Here is a 17,338-nt window from a genome sequence, read left to right on the forward strand (position 1 = left end):
ACAGTACGACAACACGATGGAAAATTTTAAGAAATTGTGACCACTGGCATGCCTCATACGAGAGTACATACTGTAGAAATTCGCCTTTACTTGAAACTAACCACAAAGAAATGCTCTATCGTAACGCTTATTTGTACTAAAATAGTAGACAGGAGCTTCCCTGTAAAGCATTAGAGTAGAAAAAATTGGAAAGCTTGCCTGGTCGTAACTTTTTGTTGGTTCCCTTTTTACATTTACAGCTTGAGTCACAGTTAAAATTTCTTTATCCAGGCTTCTCCGGGCAGCAGTAGTATGAACGATCATGGTATGTATGTATGTATGAACTTTACTCTGTTTGCTGTGTGGTGGTCTCCATCTTGGTTGGAGCCCCAGTCAAGCTAGTACTAGTAGAGGTTTTCTAGTGCAATCCAACTTTCAAAATTTCCTTTGTCTTGAGGCTCATATTACCAATACAAGCTACAGCCAGCTTATGCAAAGCTTATATCTGTACCAAAAGTAAGTCATGAAGAATGTTCCACTCAAAAGCTTGTACAATTTGTCATCTGGAAGTCAAACTCGAAATTTGAATAGGATGAAGGAGAAACCTTAAAATGCTTGAGAATTGGTGAAATAAATATGCATCAGCCCTCTGCCATGACTTGGTCATGACTTGGTAAAACAAACTCGTTCCACAACCCTTTGAAAGAGAATGGAAGGTGTGCAACAAACGTACCTTCCCGACTACACTTGTTGCCAAGTGCTCGGAGCAAACAACATTGTGGAGTACTACCCAGTACCTACTTTTTCCACCCTTAGTAGTGGCATGCATATCAAGCACTGCTTTCTTGCCTCAAAGTATTACCAAGATGCCCTATAACACTTCCACTGCTGGTAAACAGTGGCAACTAACAAGGCAAACAAAGCCACCATGAGGTAGGTGCTTCAACAGTTGCCTAAACTTTATTTATACTCTTACGTATATCTCAACAAAACAGTGCAAGGAGCCTGAAAATGAACCACAGGCGCCCGGCTGTCAAGCTCCGGGTGTGGTGCACCCCACAGAACTTCTGCACACAGCGGTAAAGCTCGGAGAGTTTCCAACCTGGCAAAACACCCTCCACCAGCCGTTGAGAACAGTGGTAAACTACCAAGGTTTATTACTGTGGCGCCAGGGCCTCTCTCGCAGCAGGGTCGGCTTCTTGGCAGCAGCAGGCGAGCCACTGCCCCTCCCACGGCAGATGGAAAATGGCGATAATTTACTCTTGGGGATGGCAATGGTTTGACGGGAGAGAACAGTGCCCCCCAAAGCCGGTCCCTGGCGTCTCCTCTGCGCGGCGGCTTTACTTGGTGGCCTGCTCCAGGTAGGCGATCAGGTCGCCCCGGTCCTGTGGCTTCTTGAGGCCCGCAAAGACCATCTTGGTGCCCGGAATGTACTTTTTGGGGTCCTCCAGGTAGATGAACAGCGTGTCCTTGTTCCAGGTGATCCCTGCACGCACACATGGCACAATGAGCTGGCCGGCCAGCAAAAGAGTACCAACTGCACCATCCTGTGGTGATCACCGCTCTTGACAACCAGTCAAAGCTGAAGCCCACCAGTACATGGCCAGGTACATTGAAACGAGAGACGTAACGAAAAAATTCCAACTCCTGACACCGATTGTGCACCCTTGGAATGAAATGCGTTACGTAAAGTGGCACCACTCACCAGCTGCCACCCCTATCACTGCCTGCCTGCTATCACACTAATCAGCTGCCATGCCCCTTATCCCTCTTATCGCCTTCCACACTCCTCTCTTCAGGCATCAGCGTCTGATGTTTGAACGGTGAGTTGCCCAAGGAGATAAGACTGGGAACTGGCCACACAAGAAAAACTGCCACCACAGAAAAAGATAAAAGGTAGTAATCTCTTGAATAGAAAGCTTCCGCTTCTGACCATTCCTTAGCGGATTTTACTCGATAGATCCTCCACTGTTTTTGAGAGTTGGTCAGAGTATGCACATTTTGCTTCATTGAGATTTCTGAAAGACCTAAAGTACACAAATTGAAAAGGGAGGGGTCTCGAAACTGCCTTAAGGGAACTCACTCCACATGGCACAATCTTCATGAGGAAAAGAGTATTACCTTCAATGGCATTAACCTTCACCACACACTAGGGCCAAATGCTCTGAAATTTTTTAGTACTGAAGCTGATCAAACAGCATATTAATTAATGGACAAGTGAATATCCGAAGCGAAAAACACCTGCACATGCCTACTGTAAACTACTGACTTCTCACAGGTCTGACTGAACAGTTTTATGAATGCATCGGAACATTACGCATACTGTGAATATAATAATAAAATGATTTCCTAATGTCAGTGAAATTTACAAACAGAATGCACCCCTGGTGACTACTTCTGGCACAGGACATTGCACAGGACACTGCATTGTCGGCTTGCTGGAACAATGCAGCCTGCTTTTTGAAAGACATCAGATGGCCTGGCAACCAACAATGATTGTTACATATCACATTTCGCGCATCAAATTTCTGGGTGCAAAGTAGTACTATAGAACAGGCCGTTTTTTTTAGAAGGCTTACGGAACACAAGGAAAATAGTGGGATCGCATTTACACTAGCTATTGGCTGCCAATGTAGCATGAACAGCTGCTAATTTTGTGAATCGGCAATATTTTGCAAGGCGGTTCCATCAATGTCGACTACACAGCTTTGCAGCTGCGATGGCGAAGGAGAAGGTAGCGGCACTTGATAGATGAATTGATAGCGGCCACAAACAATTCCCTGCCTGCACAGCAAAATGCTGATCACGGCGGCCGTGCAGTTTCTTCTCCCACGACAGATGCCTCTAGGTTAACTTAGGTAAGTCGCTTGTGATGTTATTTGGCTGCTCTAGGAAGCGACGTTTCCCCTCCTGTCTTGCCCTTGCTCCATGGTATTAATACAGAGGGTGTACTAGAGTAAAAATATTAACTCTTTGCGTACCGCACACGTGATTTCGATCACGAGCAATCGAAATCGATCGGAATTTACAAACGCTGATTTGAAAGTCGCGCCTGACGCTTTGAAACGTTTGGCGCCATCTGCCGTGTAGCACAAGAAATAAGCTTTCATTTGCTGTGTAGTTCGCATTTTTTGAGCCAGGTGGCAGTTTTTAAAGCCCGCCAGAAGCGAATACGCGGCGTAGTTGCCGCGTAGTTGACGCTCCCAAACGCCGCAAATCGCGAGATTCTACTCAATCTTTGGTGGATTTTCGGGACTTTACTAGCAGCAGTGATTCTTCCGATGATTTCGATCTGTCAGACTTGAGTTCTGACAGTGACGATGACGACAACCAGCCCGGAACATCAGCGGCCGCCAACAGGTAAGAGAGCGGCTTGTTTCTCTGTGTAGCTGGTTTTCTTTGAGTGCTCCGCTCACGGTTCGCGAGGTTTACCAGTGTCACGCATGGTTCCATCTTACCTGCAGGGTTTCCACATCCTTTGGCCAATACTCGCTGCCGCCTCGACAACGGAGTTTTTGCAATAAAAAACTTTACCAAAAATAATCGAATTTTTTTTTTTCTGCATGGTTTTAAAGCCCTGTAAACAAATTTTTGCATCTCAGAAACCGCTCAAGTTAGGGCAGGGATGTTTTTAGAAAACATTGTTAAGAAATGCAGAAAACATTTGTATATTTCAGAATTTTTTCTAAAAATTTTTCTTTGAAGTTATCAGAGCGTTTTTGCAATTTTCTGCTAAAATTACCCAAAATGCCTAATTTGACAATTTTTATTTCACATTTTCTCTCTACAATTTGAAAAAAGTTACCAGCCCCTGCACCACAGTATTTACTAAGAAAATTCATCGCCAGCTCAGAGCGATGCTTTGAGCTAAAAAGTGTCGCACGAAGCCTACTGAGGTATGTAGCCATTGTTTGGTGGGTTGTGCACGTTGCTATGAAGGAGTGCTGCTAGTGGCTCGGCTTGCTTTTGGAACAGATAGTTCTGCATTTTCCGTATGCACTTGTGTTCAAACAAGAAGGCTGAAATTGGGCTGGTGCAAATATCACTGCTGAAAGCCATACTTTGTCTACAGCCTGATGGACTGTTGGATGTGCACGCCAAAGGTCAAAAGCAGCAGTTGCAGCTGAAGTAGTAGTTGTGGCTGATTAAAAAAAAAAAGAGGGGGGGGGGGGGGCAATGGTGGACAGCTAGCTTTGTTCAGAAAGCACAAGAAACAGCAAGAGTTTGGTAAATTGAACATCTATGAACTTCAAGCCCCTACAGCACACACAAGGTTGCAACCACAGACATGCGTTAGTGATTTTGAAGAATGTTTTAAAAAGCAGGAGCTATAGAAGTCGTGAACTTTACAAAAGCTAGCACTACGAACCCATGCCAGTTTGCAGTGCTTGGGGCAAGGTAGGAGGTGCACGTAAATACCTTTCATTCAATCACACATGAGATACTTGATCTAGAAGTGCTTTTTCAGCTGCCTGAACCCTAGGGAAGATGTGTGCTCTGATGGTTTGCAAGAGTACTTCGGCAGCACAGTTTGTCACCTCAAGCCAACGAAACCTGTTCCTTGGAACTGGGTGCTTGGAAAGTTTTAGACTTATCTCCCTTGATCAAAAATTCTGCAGTGTCCCCTAAAGAGGGGCTATCAGACTGACAGAGCAGGCAGAGCCCTTACACGAATGAAATAATGAATGCAGATCCCAAATGAAAGATCAGTTGCATCTTCATACTAACAAGAGTAGAATAATGAAAGGCAAGCTCCCATGCCTGTAAAAAAAACGCACACCCTACAGCTATCGAGCAACACATTGTCGCAAGTTGTTCTATCAGATTTGTAGGTGAATGCTCACAGCACCCTCCACCACCCAAGAAGGCACTAAGGCAGTTTCAAACTCCTGAATTTAAAGGTCAAACAGTTTTTTTTTTTTTTTTTTCAAGACTGGTGCGTTGTTGCCTAGTACTGCCATTACCAGCTGTTTTCATCTCTGTTAACACCATTAAGGTCAAATCCTCTGCTCCTGTGTGATCTTTTCCCCTGCTGCTGAACAATGCCAGCCCCCGTCTTCACTTAGCATGACGGAGGCAAAGTGGGGTACTTGAACGCGCTCACCTTTGCTTTTGTTGGCATCTGTGTAGCTGAAGCCCGGCGCCTGGCCCGTCTTGCGCCCAAACAGGCCGTGGAGGTTGGGGCCTGTCTTGTGCTTGCCACCAGCTTCTACCGTGTGGCACTGTGCGCACCGCTGCACAAACAACTTCTTGCCCTTCTCGAAGTCTCCCTTAGGAACATCACCCATGGCCTGCAAATGCACACACACTCATTATTAATAAAAAGCACTCAACTAGGGCCCAGGTCACTTACAGGAAAGAGTACATGTTCATGCAGTACCGAGAAAGTATGACTGTTAGTGGTAGCCCAAAAGAGATAGCAGAACAAAATCTGGATGAGGTCTTTTTATATGGCAGTGCCCTTTGAGGTGTATTAATGAACCATTATCACCGCCAGACAATTACAAAAATTTTGCAAGGCCTCAGACAGGGTAGCACCACCTTGCTATTGCTCTAGCTAGATTTAGTAACCTAGCATTTAGAGCTCATACTAAATTATTAAATTTTGACGTTACTACACACCAGCCGTGTCACTAAGGAGAATAAAGTTTCAAGAAAAACCCCCAGCAATACGGCAACACGTTAAGTTTCAGCGCATAGTGATTTTCTTACGAATGAACAGCAGGTTCATTCGTAAACCTCGACCTTCACACATTTGCTCAAGGTATTGAAATAAGGCAGATCTCCGGGTACCCATGCTTCACAAAAGCTACAGCCCCGCCAGCTGCTAGCGACATCACATGCGAACTATGTACGCACACGTCTACTCAAATATAAAGCTACATTCTTTTTAGGGGGAGAAAAAATGTTCCTTAAAGTTTCCCGAGTGATTGCTAGAAAGGCGCACCAGATCGCCCGTCGGACACGTATAGGGGACCGCAGTAATGGGTGTTCAAATGAACCAGCGGTCACTTTCTCGAGTGACAATGCCGCTTAGCAGTGCACAAGGGCATTGAGGAGAAACAACGTAACGTCGATGCCAAGCCGATATGCGCAATTACAGCACGAGTTTTTTTAATATCTCGCTATGCAAATACGCTGTTCTCTGGATTAGCGATCAAGTCAACTCACAACGAGCACCTCACACGCAGCCCAGAGATTAACTTCGAACAAATATTTCTTGAAACAAAGGCCCTGGCTTAGTAATTCACAGCCGTTCTCATCGTGCGTAGTAACTGGTAGCGTTTTCCCTGGCGCACCCGCATAGTAACTTTGGCGCAAGGGTGATGTCGCCGCATAAACATGCGATTTTAGACGCTAAAACCGCGGCAAATGGGCCTCACACGTACAGTATGCCGACCTCGACCCCCGGAGGCATGCCGCGGTCGCGGTCACCTTGTGCGCACAGGCGGGCATGGAAAGAAATAAGCACACAAAAAACAGTTCATGCCCATGGGAAGCGGCAAAGGTAGGATGTAGGGTTCGAGGTCGAGCTACGTTGAATCCAGCAACGTCGCCAGTAAGGCGCAGTAACGGTGCAGCGCGATCTGATGCAATCAGTCTGCCAGGAAAGCACATTTTTCATTCATTCGTTAGGCTTACTCTGACCTTGCTTCGCCGTACGGAAAAGCAGACGATCTTACGAACTGTGCTCACATTTAGAGGTATTGGTTAGCAAGGCAGCTTCCGATGCTTCTCATACTACAAAACAGCCGGAATAAGGCATATGCCGCCACCCTTACCTCAATTTCACCGGGTTCCCACTGCCTACTGCTGCTGCCGGCGGAGTACTGCAAGGAAGGTGACCCACCGACCGACAGAGCGAGCCACGCCGTGCACACGTGTACTGCGCATGCGCGCCTGCGGCCGCGCATGCGCAAAGGCGAAACGGGACGTATCGTCTGCTACAGCGCGGAATGACGCAAAAATGACGTTCGCGAGGCTGACGGTCCAAGGGTTTCCCGTTGCGCAAGGGGCAACGGCTTGAATGCGGCTGCGAAATCTCGCTTCCTTCCTTGCGGAACGTTAAGAAGGAGGAAAAAAAAAAAAGGAAAGAAAGAGGGTAGGCAAGAAATTGAAATAAGTTTTCTCAAGGGGGGAAAGAGCGAAGCCACGCTCAGGCAATGAGGCGCGCCGCGGTGCTGGGTTACGGATTTTGACCACCTGGCAGTATTTGAGCACTGAAGTATCTACCTGGGTGGTTTCCTCTTCCGCCTTGTCAAAAAAAAAAAAAAAAAAAAAAAGGAGATGGATTTCTCATGCCTGGACCAGGCAACACACCTTAGCCATTGAGCTAGCTAACTGGTGGGTGCACAGGAAATCGGAAATGAAAGTTAGTTCTTTTTATTATCATTTCACACATGAAAATATGACTGTGCAGGGGGTCATTTTGCCCGATTCCTATATAATTAAGCCGTGATGTCCTTGATTGCAGAACTGCAGAACGCTAGCTGGGTGAACGGTGGCTTCGGTGCTTATGCTTCTTCTTGTGCTTTTCCTTCTTGTGTTTTTTGGACTTCTTTTCTTTTCTGCAAATGACATAAAAAAATGTTAGGCAAGCATCCATTAGTACCACCCAGTGTTTGTCCAATTCCTCCAGTTAATTCGACAAAAAACTATTACGACAAAAGGCCTGCTTGTGCTGCCTTTTAGTCATTCTTTGAAAATTCCAAATTCTCTTGTTCTAAGTAAGATAATTACATTTATCATAATACAAATGAGAACACTGAATGACCGTTATATCAACACACTAGCCCAAGACAAGGGCAGGGGGGATAAGGACATAAACAAGAAACTATGCAAACAAATCAAAAGTGGACAGTTCAGGTGCCTATTGCTAAAATTCTCTACATTACAATGTGCAAACCACCACACAAGTTGTCTTGGTGAAGTGTAGAGGCTTATATGTGTAAGCGTTTAACTTTCCCTTCCTCGACATACTGAAGAATTCACACGTTTTTAAATCTAGGACCCCAACTAAGTACTCTTAGGTGCCCTGTGGGCAGTGAGCTGAGAAATATACCCAGCTGTGCCCCATTTTTTTCACTTCCGCCAAAATTACAGCTAGCATCGATGAGAATTCAACCCCCAAATGTGCACGTAAGCAGAAAAATTTGCCATTTTATACATGTGAGCGCATATTCTTCCCTAGTTCTTTATCTGTAGAGCCAATGCCTAATGCCATGGCGCCCAATGCAATTGCTAAAGCGTTCGGGCTGACACATCAGGGTAAACAAGGAAAAGTTAAAAAATGCTTTTGAATGCACCCTTATATGGTGCAGTTGTGAGGGGAGGGATGTTTTTCAGTTAACAAGCAGATTAAAAGAGGGAGGGAGGGGATGCAGAAATGTTGCGGCTAACTTGTGCTCAGCCTTGTGCCTCTTGCTGGAGGGGCCCTCTTCGTTCCCGGGCCGGCTACGATCTTCCCGGACGGTGGGCGCAGGGGTCACGAACTGCACACCCTCATTTGGCCGCTTCCCACGACTGCAGAAGTCGCCCCTGCAAGTCATGCAGGTCCCAAGAAAAGCACGTTACCAGCAGAGATGGGGTGTGCAGTTGATAGAGAAACCGCCCCACACAAATGGCTCCACAAAATGGTGACAGTCAGAGGCTGCACAGGTGAAATTTTAGCTGCTAGCTGGGATGCGACGGAATCTCGCAAATGAAACCTGGAAGAATGGGAGAAATTTTTCTTGATTTCAGTTCCCTCTAACGAAGCATCTATTTGCTGATGACTTCTATTTGCAAATCCAAACAGCTCTGAGGCGTTTTCTCTCTTAGGAAGTTGTAATTTCATTCAAGCATAGTTAAGAGTGCTCATCGTTCTACCTATGTACTATGAAAAGCAAAATAAATCGCCACAAAGTCTTGTGCAAAGTGCTACATCTGAAATCCAGATTGCTAGCAACTGCAACCTGTAGATTGCTTTTTCCAAAAGTGCAAGCCCGGAGGTATCTGACCTCGCATTGGTGCCCACGCCTGAGACTCGATCACTGTCGTCATCTCTGCTGCCTTCTCCCCTGCGCAGCGCCTCGGTCACCTCCTACACACAATGGACAGTATGCAAAGCCACAAGCAAGTTTTTTTGTCTTTTTTTCAAGCTTAATAGTTTGAGAATATTAAATACTGTGACATGGAGCGAATGAGGAAAGGCAAGACACAACAACACCGTACACATCGATACTTCATTTTGTCTACATTCAGGATGCTCCACTGTTTGCCTTCCGGGCTGAACTGAGAAATCGTGGCAAATTGCTAGTGATTTTAACCCTGACCTAACTACACCTGGAAGAGGGGACAGCAAACTGACAATACTGTAATCACACAAGATCAGTCAGACACTTAGCCTGGCCTGTCGAAGAGTACATGGGCATTGAGAGCTGTAACGACCTGTGTGAGGCAGCAACACTCTGACGAGCACCCGTAGGATGTCTGTGTGCCTCAACTGCAACAGTGGCTGGAGCTCTGGCAAGCCTGAACTCACGTTTTTTTTTCTTTCTGCAGCATGTGCCAGGGAGGGAGCAGTGTGTTGCAGGAAGAAAGGTAAACAGTGGTGGAAAACAAAAACAGGAGGGTTTGAACTGCAGCCGTCCTTTTATAATCCAGGGGCGAAGTTCTGGTAAGTAACATTTCTAGGATACATACACGCTATTTTACTTCTTGCATACCACTGGGGAAACACAAACACATTTGAATTTGCCAGGGCAACCCTTTAGGTTGGTGGTCAAGGCTATCAAGTGCGTGCCCGTTGTTCTTGACATTATAGTTTACCCGAATTCTTCGTGATGTGCAGACAACTCTACAATATGACAATCTCCGAAGAAAAAGTGTCTGTTACAGTAATTATTGCACATTTGCAAGTACAATCGAACCCTGTTATAACGAAGTTGGATGGGGGCAGCAAATTAGTTCGATATATCCGGTATTCATTGCAACAGTAAAGGTAAAAATAGGCACTAACAAATCAGCAATCTGGCTTGCTAGAAGATTCTACATACAAAAATGCATTATTCTAGGCTTTGAACAACCCACTATAAACGAAGTAATCCTTACCCGTCTCCTTGTGGCATTTCAGACTAAACGGAGTGGAGCATGGGAACGTGAAATTGCAGTAGAACCATGTTCGTTTAGCAAAACAGGTCTGCGCTCTTATTTATTTGCACCTGTTTTCATTCCACTACTTTACTTTTTTTTGTGCTAGCTTTCCAGTTTTGATCCACGCGTGAACCAAATATTTCTTCGTTACAGCCGATACCGCGTGCAGCTGTTGTAGTTTCGGTTTCGTTATAAAAAGAATAAATGTCACTGAAATGAAGCGTGAGCAACCAAAGTTAGTATTTAGTTCGCTATAGCCAATAATTCACTATCTTTGTGTTCGTTATAATAAGGTTCAACTGCACTGAAATTACTGAAAACAGGCTGCAAGCATAAGCTAACATGAAACACGTGAGCCCTGGAATAGCAATAGAAGCACATGCACACCTCACAAGCACCCGTCGTTTACAAAAGGTAGGTGTTGTTTGGCCAGCAACTGCATTTAAAGGAGCCATGAAGAGAAAACAAAAGTTTGTTTTATTCGAAAGATTAGGTGTTTCATAGTACCCCAAGCGCTTTCCCGGAAGCAAATGATGCTTTATTCACTGAGAAATAAGGCAATTTAAGCCAAAATTTTAAATCTCCCGCTAAAATTGCACATTTGGTGACGTGAGCAATGGTGTCACACGGGCCGGTCCATGAAACAGATACTTAGTATGTCGACTCCATATAGCACCCACACGCGGGAGTCGACCGAGACGGCGGCCATTTTAAAAATGCTAGTAAAACCTAGTGCACCCGCAGCCCTAGTCATGGAATCGCCTGATCCGGAGAACAAAACTCTCGCCGAGGAGCTCGGGCTTGCATTTAACAACCTCACACCACTTGAACGCTCAACGCTTCTAAGTGCACGAGCGGCAAGAGTTGTGGGATACGCGGTGGACGGGAAAGCGACCATTCCGCGATAGCCACAACGGACGAACGCCCTGCCGTCGGCACCGCTGCCTCGTCAGCGCCGTCGCCACGGACGAATACAGACTGGTACGTATGTGCCGTATTTTTATTACGGTTAATAATAGTTCAACTTCAGTAGCAGTATCGCTCATGCCAGTTGGCCGGTGTCGTGTATGGAAAGCCGTTCGCGCGAGCTCTCTGCTTCGACCAGAAAGATACGAGCGTCAATGCGCGGTGTTTACGGCATTTTTCCTCCAAGGTCAGAGCGCCTCGAACCCGAAAATTCGTCTGCGCGACGGCGAGATGTCGAGCTCGGCCAGGCGGTTGTTTCGTACGCATTGGCGCACACGCTTGCGTGTTCGTTCGGAACTTCAACCGTTTACTCCACCGTTCTTTGTCATAAAAAGAATGTGCAGTATGTTTCACGGGCATTTAGCTCGCTATGCAAACTGTAAGCCCTGCCTAACATGCGTTTGCTTTTGCCGGCCTCCGCCAATCGCAGAGCTTAGCCCATGTGACGGCATAGGTTCTGTTGCGGGAAATGAGCTGGTGGGTCGCATGACCATTCCCGTTTTTCCTAATTATGTAGCTTATTTGAGCGAAGTTTGCGTTATAAGTGGTGTCGTTATGGTTCTAACGAGGCAATCTTTCGAATGAACCAAACTTGTGTTTTCTCTTCATGGCTCCTTTAAGTCCAGAACATTCCCTGCGTTTGTGTTATACTCGCACAAGCGCCTCATTTCAATTCATCTTCAACTTTGCAAGTGGGATGTCAGGGTGTATTCTGGTCAAGCAAGTAGTGATCTCGCTAAAATGATCACCACAGGCCATAAAATGAAAGCTTAGAGGAACATATAAACTTGAGCAAGCAAAAGCAAGCATTGCTTAATAATTTAGAGCACGTCATTATGACTACAGTTGGCTGCAGTTAGAATGGGTGCATGCATGCACACACACACATGCAAATAGGTTGGAGTTTAACACTCTGCTAAAGATCAAGGGACCTGATTTCACCAAACTGAAAGTGCACAGAAAAAAAAAAAAAAAAAAAACAATAACAAAAAAAAAAAAACACACACACAGCAACGATTGCTTTTTTGTTACCATTTTGCCATTGCTCTATAAGTGTTTTGAGAAAACTATCTTCCACATTTCGTGTGTATAAATAACCAAATATTGGCATAAAAACTTACCGCTTTGCTTAATGGCTGGTGTGTTGGCTTCGCTGGTGCAGAAAATCCCCTGCAACGGCAATACAAATGTAAGCATGTCTGCTTCTGCAGAAATGTAAGCCACAGTCATCGATGCTTCATTATTTTGGTTCTACAAAAGCAAACCGGAATGCCTTTGCATTCTTATGAGCAATATGGCTGCGGAAAGCAATACACAATGTGCTATAGAAAATGGACATTTTTTTTTTCTTGGTTGTTCCTTAAGCATCTCTATCTCCTCTAGTGCAATCCACTTAGAGGGGACCATGAAGACAGCTCACAATGATACTTCAGTAAAATAATTACGCCATTCATAGCTGATACCTTGTTAAGCCCCTCCATGGGTACCTCTACTAGTGCAATCCGTTTAGAGGGGACCATAACGACAGTACACAATGCTACTTCAGTAAAAAAAATTTGGCCATTCATAGCTGATAACTTTGTTCGGTGCAAAATGATGCTTCCATTACAGAGGAAGCTGCATTTAAGAGGACATATTTGAAACTGCCACTTTTTATATAGGCCCGTAACGCACTAGAAGTTTTCACAATGTACTTGGCACAGCAGATAAAAGCTGCCAGGCTGACTACACACAAATGGATGCAGTAAGGCAGGCAAGAGAAACCTGGCTACCTCCATTTAACATGCTAAATCTAGACGAGCACCTCAGTGAAATAAGAGTGTGATTATACAATCCATGTGTGCTTCATTGAACCTGAAGTTTCTATGGTGGTCAGTGCGAACGGAAACAACACACAAAGAAGAGAATAGACGACACAAGCGCTATCCAACTCGCCCAATTTGCTACCTTGAGTTCAGTAATCAACAAAGGTCAAGCCCACAAGACTGGCAAAGGATGTAGCAGACAACTCAGGTGCCATCCTTGACAGCCATGTTTTTCGTCTGCTTTTGCATATAAACTTACTTAGTGAAATAGAAACACGTAGCCCGGTACCATGTCCTCAAGCTCAGGTTTTTATTCAGCTAGAATCAGACATGACTCCACTGAACTCACAACATTTCAATGAGGAGCCCCTAAATTCATGTAACATCTTTCTATTTTAAAGGAGCCATGAAGAGAAAATGCAAGTTGGTTTTATTCGAAAGATTTCGTGTTTTATAGTGCCCCCAGCGCTTGTCCGGATACAAACGGTGCTTTATTCACTGAGAAATTAAACAATTTAGGTTAAAATTTTGATTTTCCCGCTCAATCGTGCGTTTTCGTGGTCCCAAATGACATCACAGGAACCGACCGCTCTGCAGCCTAGAGTACCTTCATTCACGCATCCGCTGTACAGGGTAGAGACACGTATACGCTGGCGCCGCCATTTTCGGTTGCTCGCTCGCCGCCGAAGCAAGTCATTGTGTCAAAACCGCGCTAAAATTATCGCCGCAACGCGGTTTACTGAAGAAGTTTGAATCATATTGTCTGTTTTGCGTTGCTAGGTCTCGTGGGAAACGAAAAGAATAACGCGTTGAGCCCGTTGGCCCAATTGCGGCGGCACGGGACCGTTCAAAGGTTGTCTCCACCTTGTACAGCGGTGTTGGTTTGTTCCCGCGTTTCTTTACGTTCCGTAACCTAGATGGCGCCACCATACCGTGGCAAGCGTTTGGTTTGTTTTTGCCCGCATTTAAACCTGGCTTGTTTTTGTTCTGGGAGAAAATATTCATTCCCTGAAACAGTGCTCGCTCGACAAATGGGGTCACGTAAGACACCGTTGCTTGCGTCAATCGGCCAGTGTCGTCTGAGACAACCCCAAGCCTTGTAGTGCTGTGCAGCTAAACCAAGCATGCTGTGCGCAGTACGAACAGTAGAACGCATCAGTACTTCTATGTTTACATGTGCTTTCGTAACTTCCACTGTTTGTCCCATCATTCTTATTGCTTTGTAAAGAACGTGCCCTTCGTGCCCGTAAATCGCTCGTTCGTCTAGTTTGTAAGCTCTACCTAATTTGCGTCTGCTTCTGCCAGCCTCCGCCAATCGCAGAGCTTAGCTCATGTGACATCATAGGTTCTGTTGCGGGAAATGAGCTGGTGGGTCGCATGACCATTCCCGTTTTTCCTAATTATGTAGCTTATTTGAGCGAAGTTTACGTTAAAAGTGGTGTCAGTATGATTCTAACGAGACAATCTTTTGAATGAACCAAACTTGTGTTTTCTCTTCATGGCTCCTTTAACAGCGCATGGCCAGACTAGAGTGAGCAGTGCTGTGTCGTCATTCTGTCACAAGTGCCACACCACGCAGAGATAGCGACACTTTCCTGACATGTTTCAAACCTCCACTTGTTTTTAACAGCACCAACCAATCCATACAAGCCAGTTTGTGAAGCGAGCGTGGTGGCATCAGTCAGTCAGTGTAAGGAACACTTAGCCTACCTTTCCTAATCATCTGGCCTGATTAAGTGCAGCTCGCATTAAACTTGACAGGTCTGTTATTCCAGTGAGGTTATCATTATGGCCCCTGTAAAAAGGCTTAGAGTGCATTGCAATAAATAACGAAACGCTGGTGGTGCAGAATGACGGATGAAAAATGTTCTTGGACGGTTGACTACATGTGGGTAAAAATACAGTTAGGCAAACTAATATAACACTTCTGGAAACATTGTGGTTTCCATTTGTGCGAACCATACTCACAATGCAGCCAACATGGCCTCCTCCTCAGCCTTCTTGGCAGCGGCCACCTCGAGGTCCCTTGACGAGGAGCCGGCCTGCTGCTTCTCTTTGGCATACCACGTCAGGTCCTTGCCCTTCTGCCACCGGCCGACAGGAGCTCGGAGGGAGTGTCCTGTTGGCCCAACACACACACACAGCCACGTGAGGAGGACACAACGGGCGGCAGCAAGTTGACACCACATTGTTGGTGCCCCTAACATAGCAGGCAAATCCTGCAGGATTGATCGATTGATTGATTGATTATGTGGTTTAACATGCTGACACATCTTGAACACACAGGCGTTTTCGCTTTTCCCCTCCATCAGAAAAGCAGCCGCGGCGGCTGGGAACCGAAACGGAGTCCTTGGTCTCAGCAGCACAATGCCTTACCTACTAAGCCACCGTGGCGGGTGAAATCCTGCAGGGACTACTTGCTAACCAACATTATTTTTTTTGCAGGGAGGCTAATTACATAACTCCAGAAGAAGTTTGCTTTAAGTAACAAAAGCTTGATCAGGGCTAGTTGGTTGAACATACTGAATAAATTTGAGGCGCTAAACAACGGGGACCAAAAGAAACATGTAGACACAGACAAGGCGCCACTTCCAACTAAACTTTAATAGTGAAAAACCCTGGATTAAATACACTGCTTTGACGTCATGCAAAAACGTCACACCAACAACGTGTGCAAACCTACACGTGTCCATCTAAAAACTGGAGTTCTTTGAATGATAATGTAACCGATGGTGTACTGATGCACTTATCTCCCGCCTTGTGAATGAAGTACGCCTCCACAATTTCTCTTTCTTGCCTATCTCTCACCCATTTTAAAAAACGTCCCATGAGTCGTAACAAGAGTTATATTGGCCAAACAGGCAGGTGTTTCAACGACAGAGCGCGCGAGCATTGTTGGGCTGTAAAAAAACAACGCAGGGGGCCACAAGGCTGAGCACTGCAAAAGGTGCACTCAGCAGGGAACTAAATGCACTCCACTCTTCAAACAGGCCACGTTTTTAAAATGGGTGAGAGATAGGCAAGAAAGAGAAATTGTGGAGGCGTACTTCATTCACAAGGCGGGAGATAAGTGCATCAGTACACCATCGGTTACATTATCATTCAAAGAACTCCAGTTTTTAGATGGACACGTGTAGGTTGGCACACGTTGTTGGTGTGACGTTTTTGCATGACATCAAAGCAGTGTATTTAATCCAGGGTTTTTCACTATTAAAGTTTAGTTGGAAGTGGCGCCTTGTCTGTGTCTACATGTTTCTTTTGGTCCCCGTTGTTTAGCGCCTCAAATTTATTCAGTAAGTTTGCTTTCACCTTAACTGTCTGTGGACAAGCAGATGAGGAAATTTGAAGGCAGTGTTTGCAGTTCCATCTACACAGGATTACAGCCAAAGTGCTACTACATCACAAAGAACGATGACAAGCAGTAGCGAGGTTCTATACATGAACCAACTGTTTGCGGTCCCTGAGGCGGGCACCAAAATTTGGCAGTTCCTCACGCGTTTGTGTGACCTGGATGTTGTCACCAATGTTGTAGAGACCACTGGTGTGTGCTGGAATTCAAGGGTCGTTATGCTGTATTACATTTCAGTACTGTCGTTCTCACTGTTACAATAAGACCAAACTTGTATGGTTTCTGGTTGTTTAGGTAAAACATACAGCTTAATTAGAACGAAGTGTGTTAGTGATAAAATTTCAGCGAGTTTAGAGGACTAGAGAGAGTTTGCGGGTATTTGTACAGCACGCAGGTACTAGCAAGAATTCAGGTACACAGAACACCGAGATTACTTTCCCGTTACAGACGGCTATTAGTTACTGCTCAAGGAGAATGATCCCCAAGCACTTCTCACGGAAGAGTGTGGAAAAGGATCGAGGGAGGCAAGAGTGCCAAGCTAGCAAGGCATTTTTGTTTCAAACAATGCCGGCTGGCGAAACAATCCTAGCTACCTCGTTTGTCATGGCAACGAAAGCTCGGCAAGTCGTCAGCCTGCACACCAGCAACGAATGTGCTGTTCGCCAGGTCGCACTTACCTAGGTAGTTTTCGCGGTATTTATCGTCTTTGACGTCCTCCCAGTTGAACTGGTCGGCGCCGCCACGGGTGCCACCACGAACAGGATGAAACATCTTACGAAAAAAGCGTCGGGTATCTAATACAAGCCCGCCGCAATCTGCGCGCCAACCGCAGCGACCGTAACTCGCTGCATCAGCCGCGAGGCAGAATTAATCACACAACCCTTCGAACAACAGTCAATGTGCCTGATGCAAGAACGCTCAGTTCACGCAGCCCCTACGAATGCTTACAAATAGTCGCAAACACAGGGCAGGGAAGCTATCTATGCCAACATCAAAACGAATAATGTTGATCAAACCATCAGGAACTGGCGATCTAACCAATCAAAGCCATCAAAGCCCCAAGCACGCATTACATGAATATGGATTGGCTTGGCTGGTTGGCTGG

The 17,338-nt window shown here is 45.6% G+C and overlaps 2 protein-coding genes across 2 annotated transcripts; both read right to left on the reverse strand.

Moving 5' to 3' along the window:
• Window positions 1-913: 913 nt before the first annotated feature.
• Window positions 914-6,920, reverse strand: LOC144170306 (cytochrome c). Its single transcript, XM_077700021.1, has 3 exons — window positions 6,762-6,920; window positions 5,084-5,270; window positions 914-1,465 (listed from the first exon to the last, which is right to left on the reverse strand). The coding sequence occupies exons 1-3, from the start codon at window positions 6,891-6,893 to the stop codon at window positions 1,320-1,322; spliced, it is 465 nt and encodes a 154-aa protein (XP_077556147.1). The 5' UTR covers window positions 6,894-6,920; the 3' UTR covers window positions 914-1,319.
• A 426-nt stretch (window positions 6,921-7,346) lies between these two features.
• LOC144170313 (multiple myeloma tumor-associated protein 2 homolog) lies at window positions 7,347-17,309 on the reverse strand. Its single transcript, XM_077700035.1, has 6 exons — window positions 16,911-17,309; window positions 14,853-15,003; window positions 12,201-12,249; window positions 8,979-9,061; window positions 8,380-8,517; window positions 7,347-7,547 (listed from the first exon to the last, which is right to left on the reverse strand). Exons 1-6 carry the CDS (start codon window positions 17,002-17,004, stop codon window positions 7,466-7,468), a joined length of 597 nt encoding a protein of 198 aa, XP_077556161.1. The 5' UTR covers window positions 17,005-17,309; the 3' UTR covers window positions 7,347-7,465.
• Window positions 17,310-17,338: the final 29 nt, after the last annotated feature.

The sequence above is a fragment of the Haemaphysalis longicornis genome, unplaced genomic scaffold (assembly GCF_048455015.1).
Source record: "Haemaphysalis longicornis isolate Haplotype H1 unplaced genomic scaffold, Haemaphysalis longicornis Haplotype H1 scaffold_2, whole genome shotgun sequence".
Classification (NCBI taxonomy): domain Eukaryota; kingdom Metazoa; phylum Arthropoda; class Arachnida; order Ixodida; family Ixodidae; genus Haemaphysalis; species Haemaphysalis longicornis.

What these genes read in the sequence shown, in the direction of transcription:
- LOC144170306 (XM_077700021.1), bottom strand. Translation starts at nt 6,893, where the DNA reads ATGCGCGGCCGCAGGCGCGCATGCGCAGTACACGTGTGCACGGCGTGG. An exon ending in GGGAACCCGGTGAAATTGAG is followed by an intron (nt 5,271 to 6,761) that starts GTAAGGGTGGCG and finishes GTGCATTTGCAG; the next exon opens with GCCATGGGTGATGTTCCTAA. An exon ending in AGATGCCAACAAAAGCAAAG is followed by an intron (nt 1,466 to 5,083) that starts GTGAGCGCGTTC and finishes GTGTGCGTGCAG; the next exon opens with GGATCACCTGGAACAAGGAC.
- LOC144170313 (XM_077700035.1), bottom strand. Translation starts at nt 17,004, where the DNA reads ATGTTTCATCCTGTTCGTGGTGGCACCCGTGGCGGCGCCGACCAGTTC. An exon ending in GGCGTGGGCACCAATGCGAG is followed by an intron (nt 8,518 to 8,978) that starts GTCAGATACCTC and finishes CATGACTTGCAG; the next exon opens with GGGCGACTTCTGCAGTCGTG. An exon ending in AGGCACAAGGCTGAGCACAA is followed by an intron (nt 7,548 to 8,379) that starts GTTAGCCGCAAC and finishes TGTCATTTGCAG; the next exon opens with AAAAGAAAAGAAGTCCAAAA.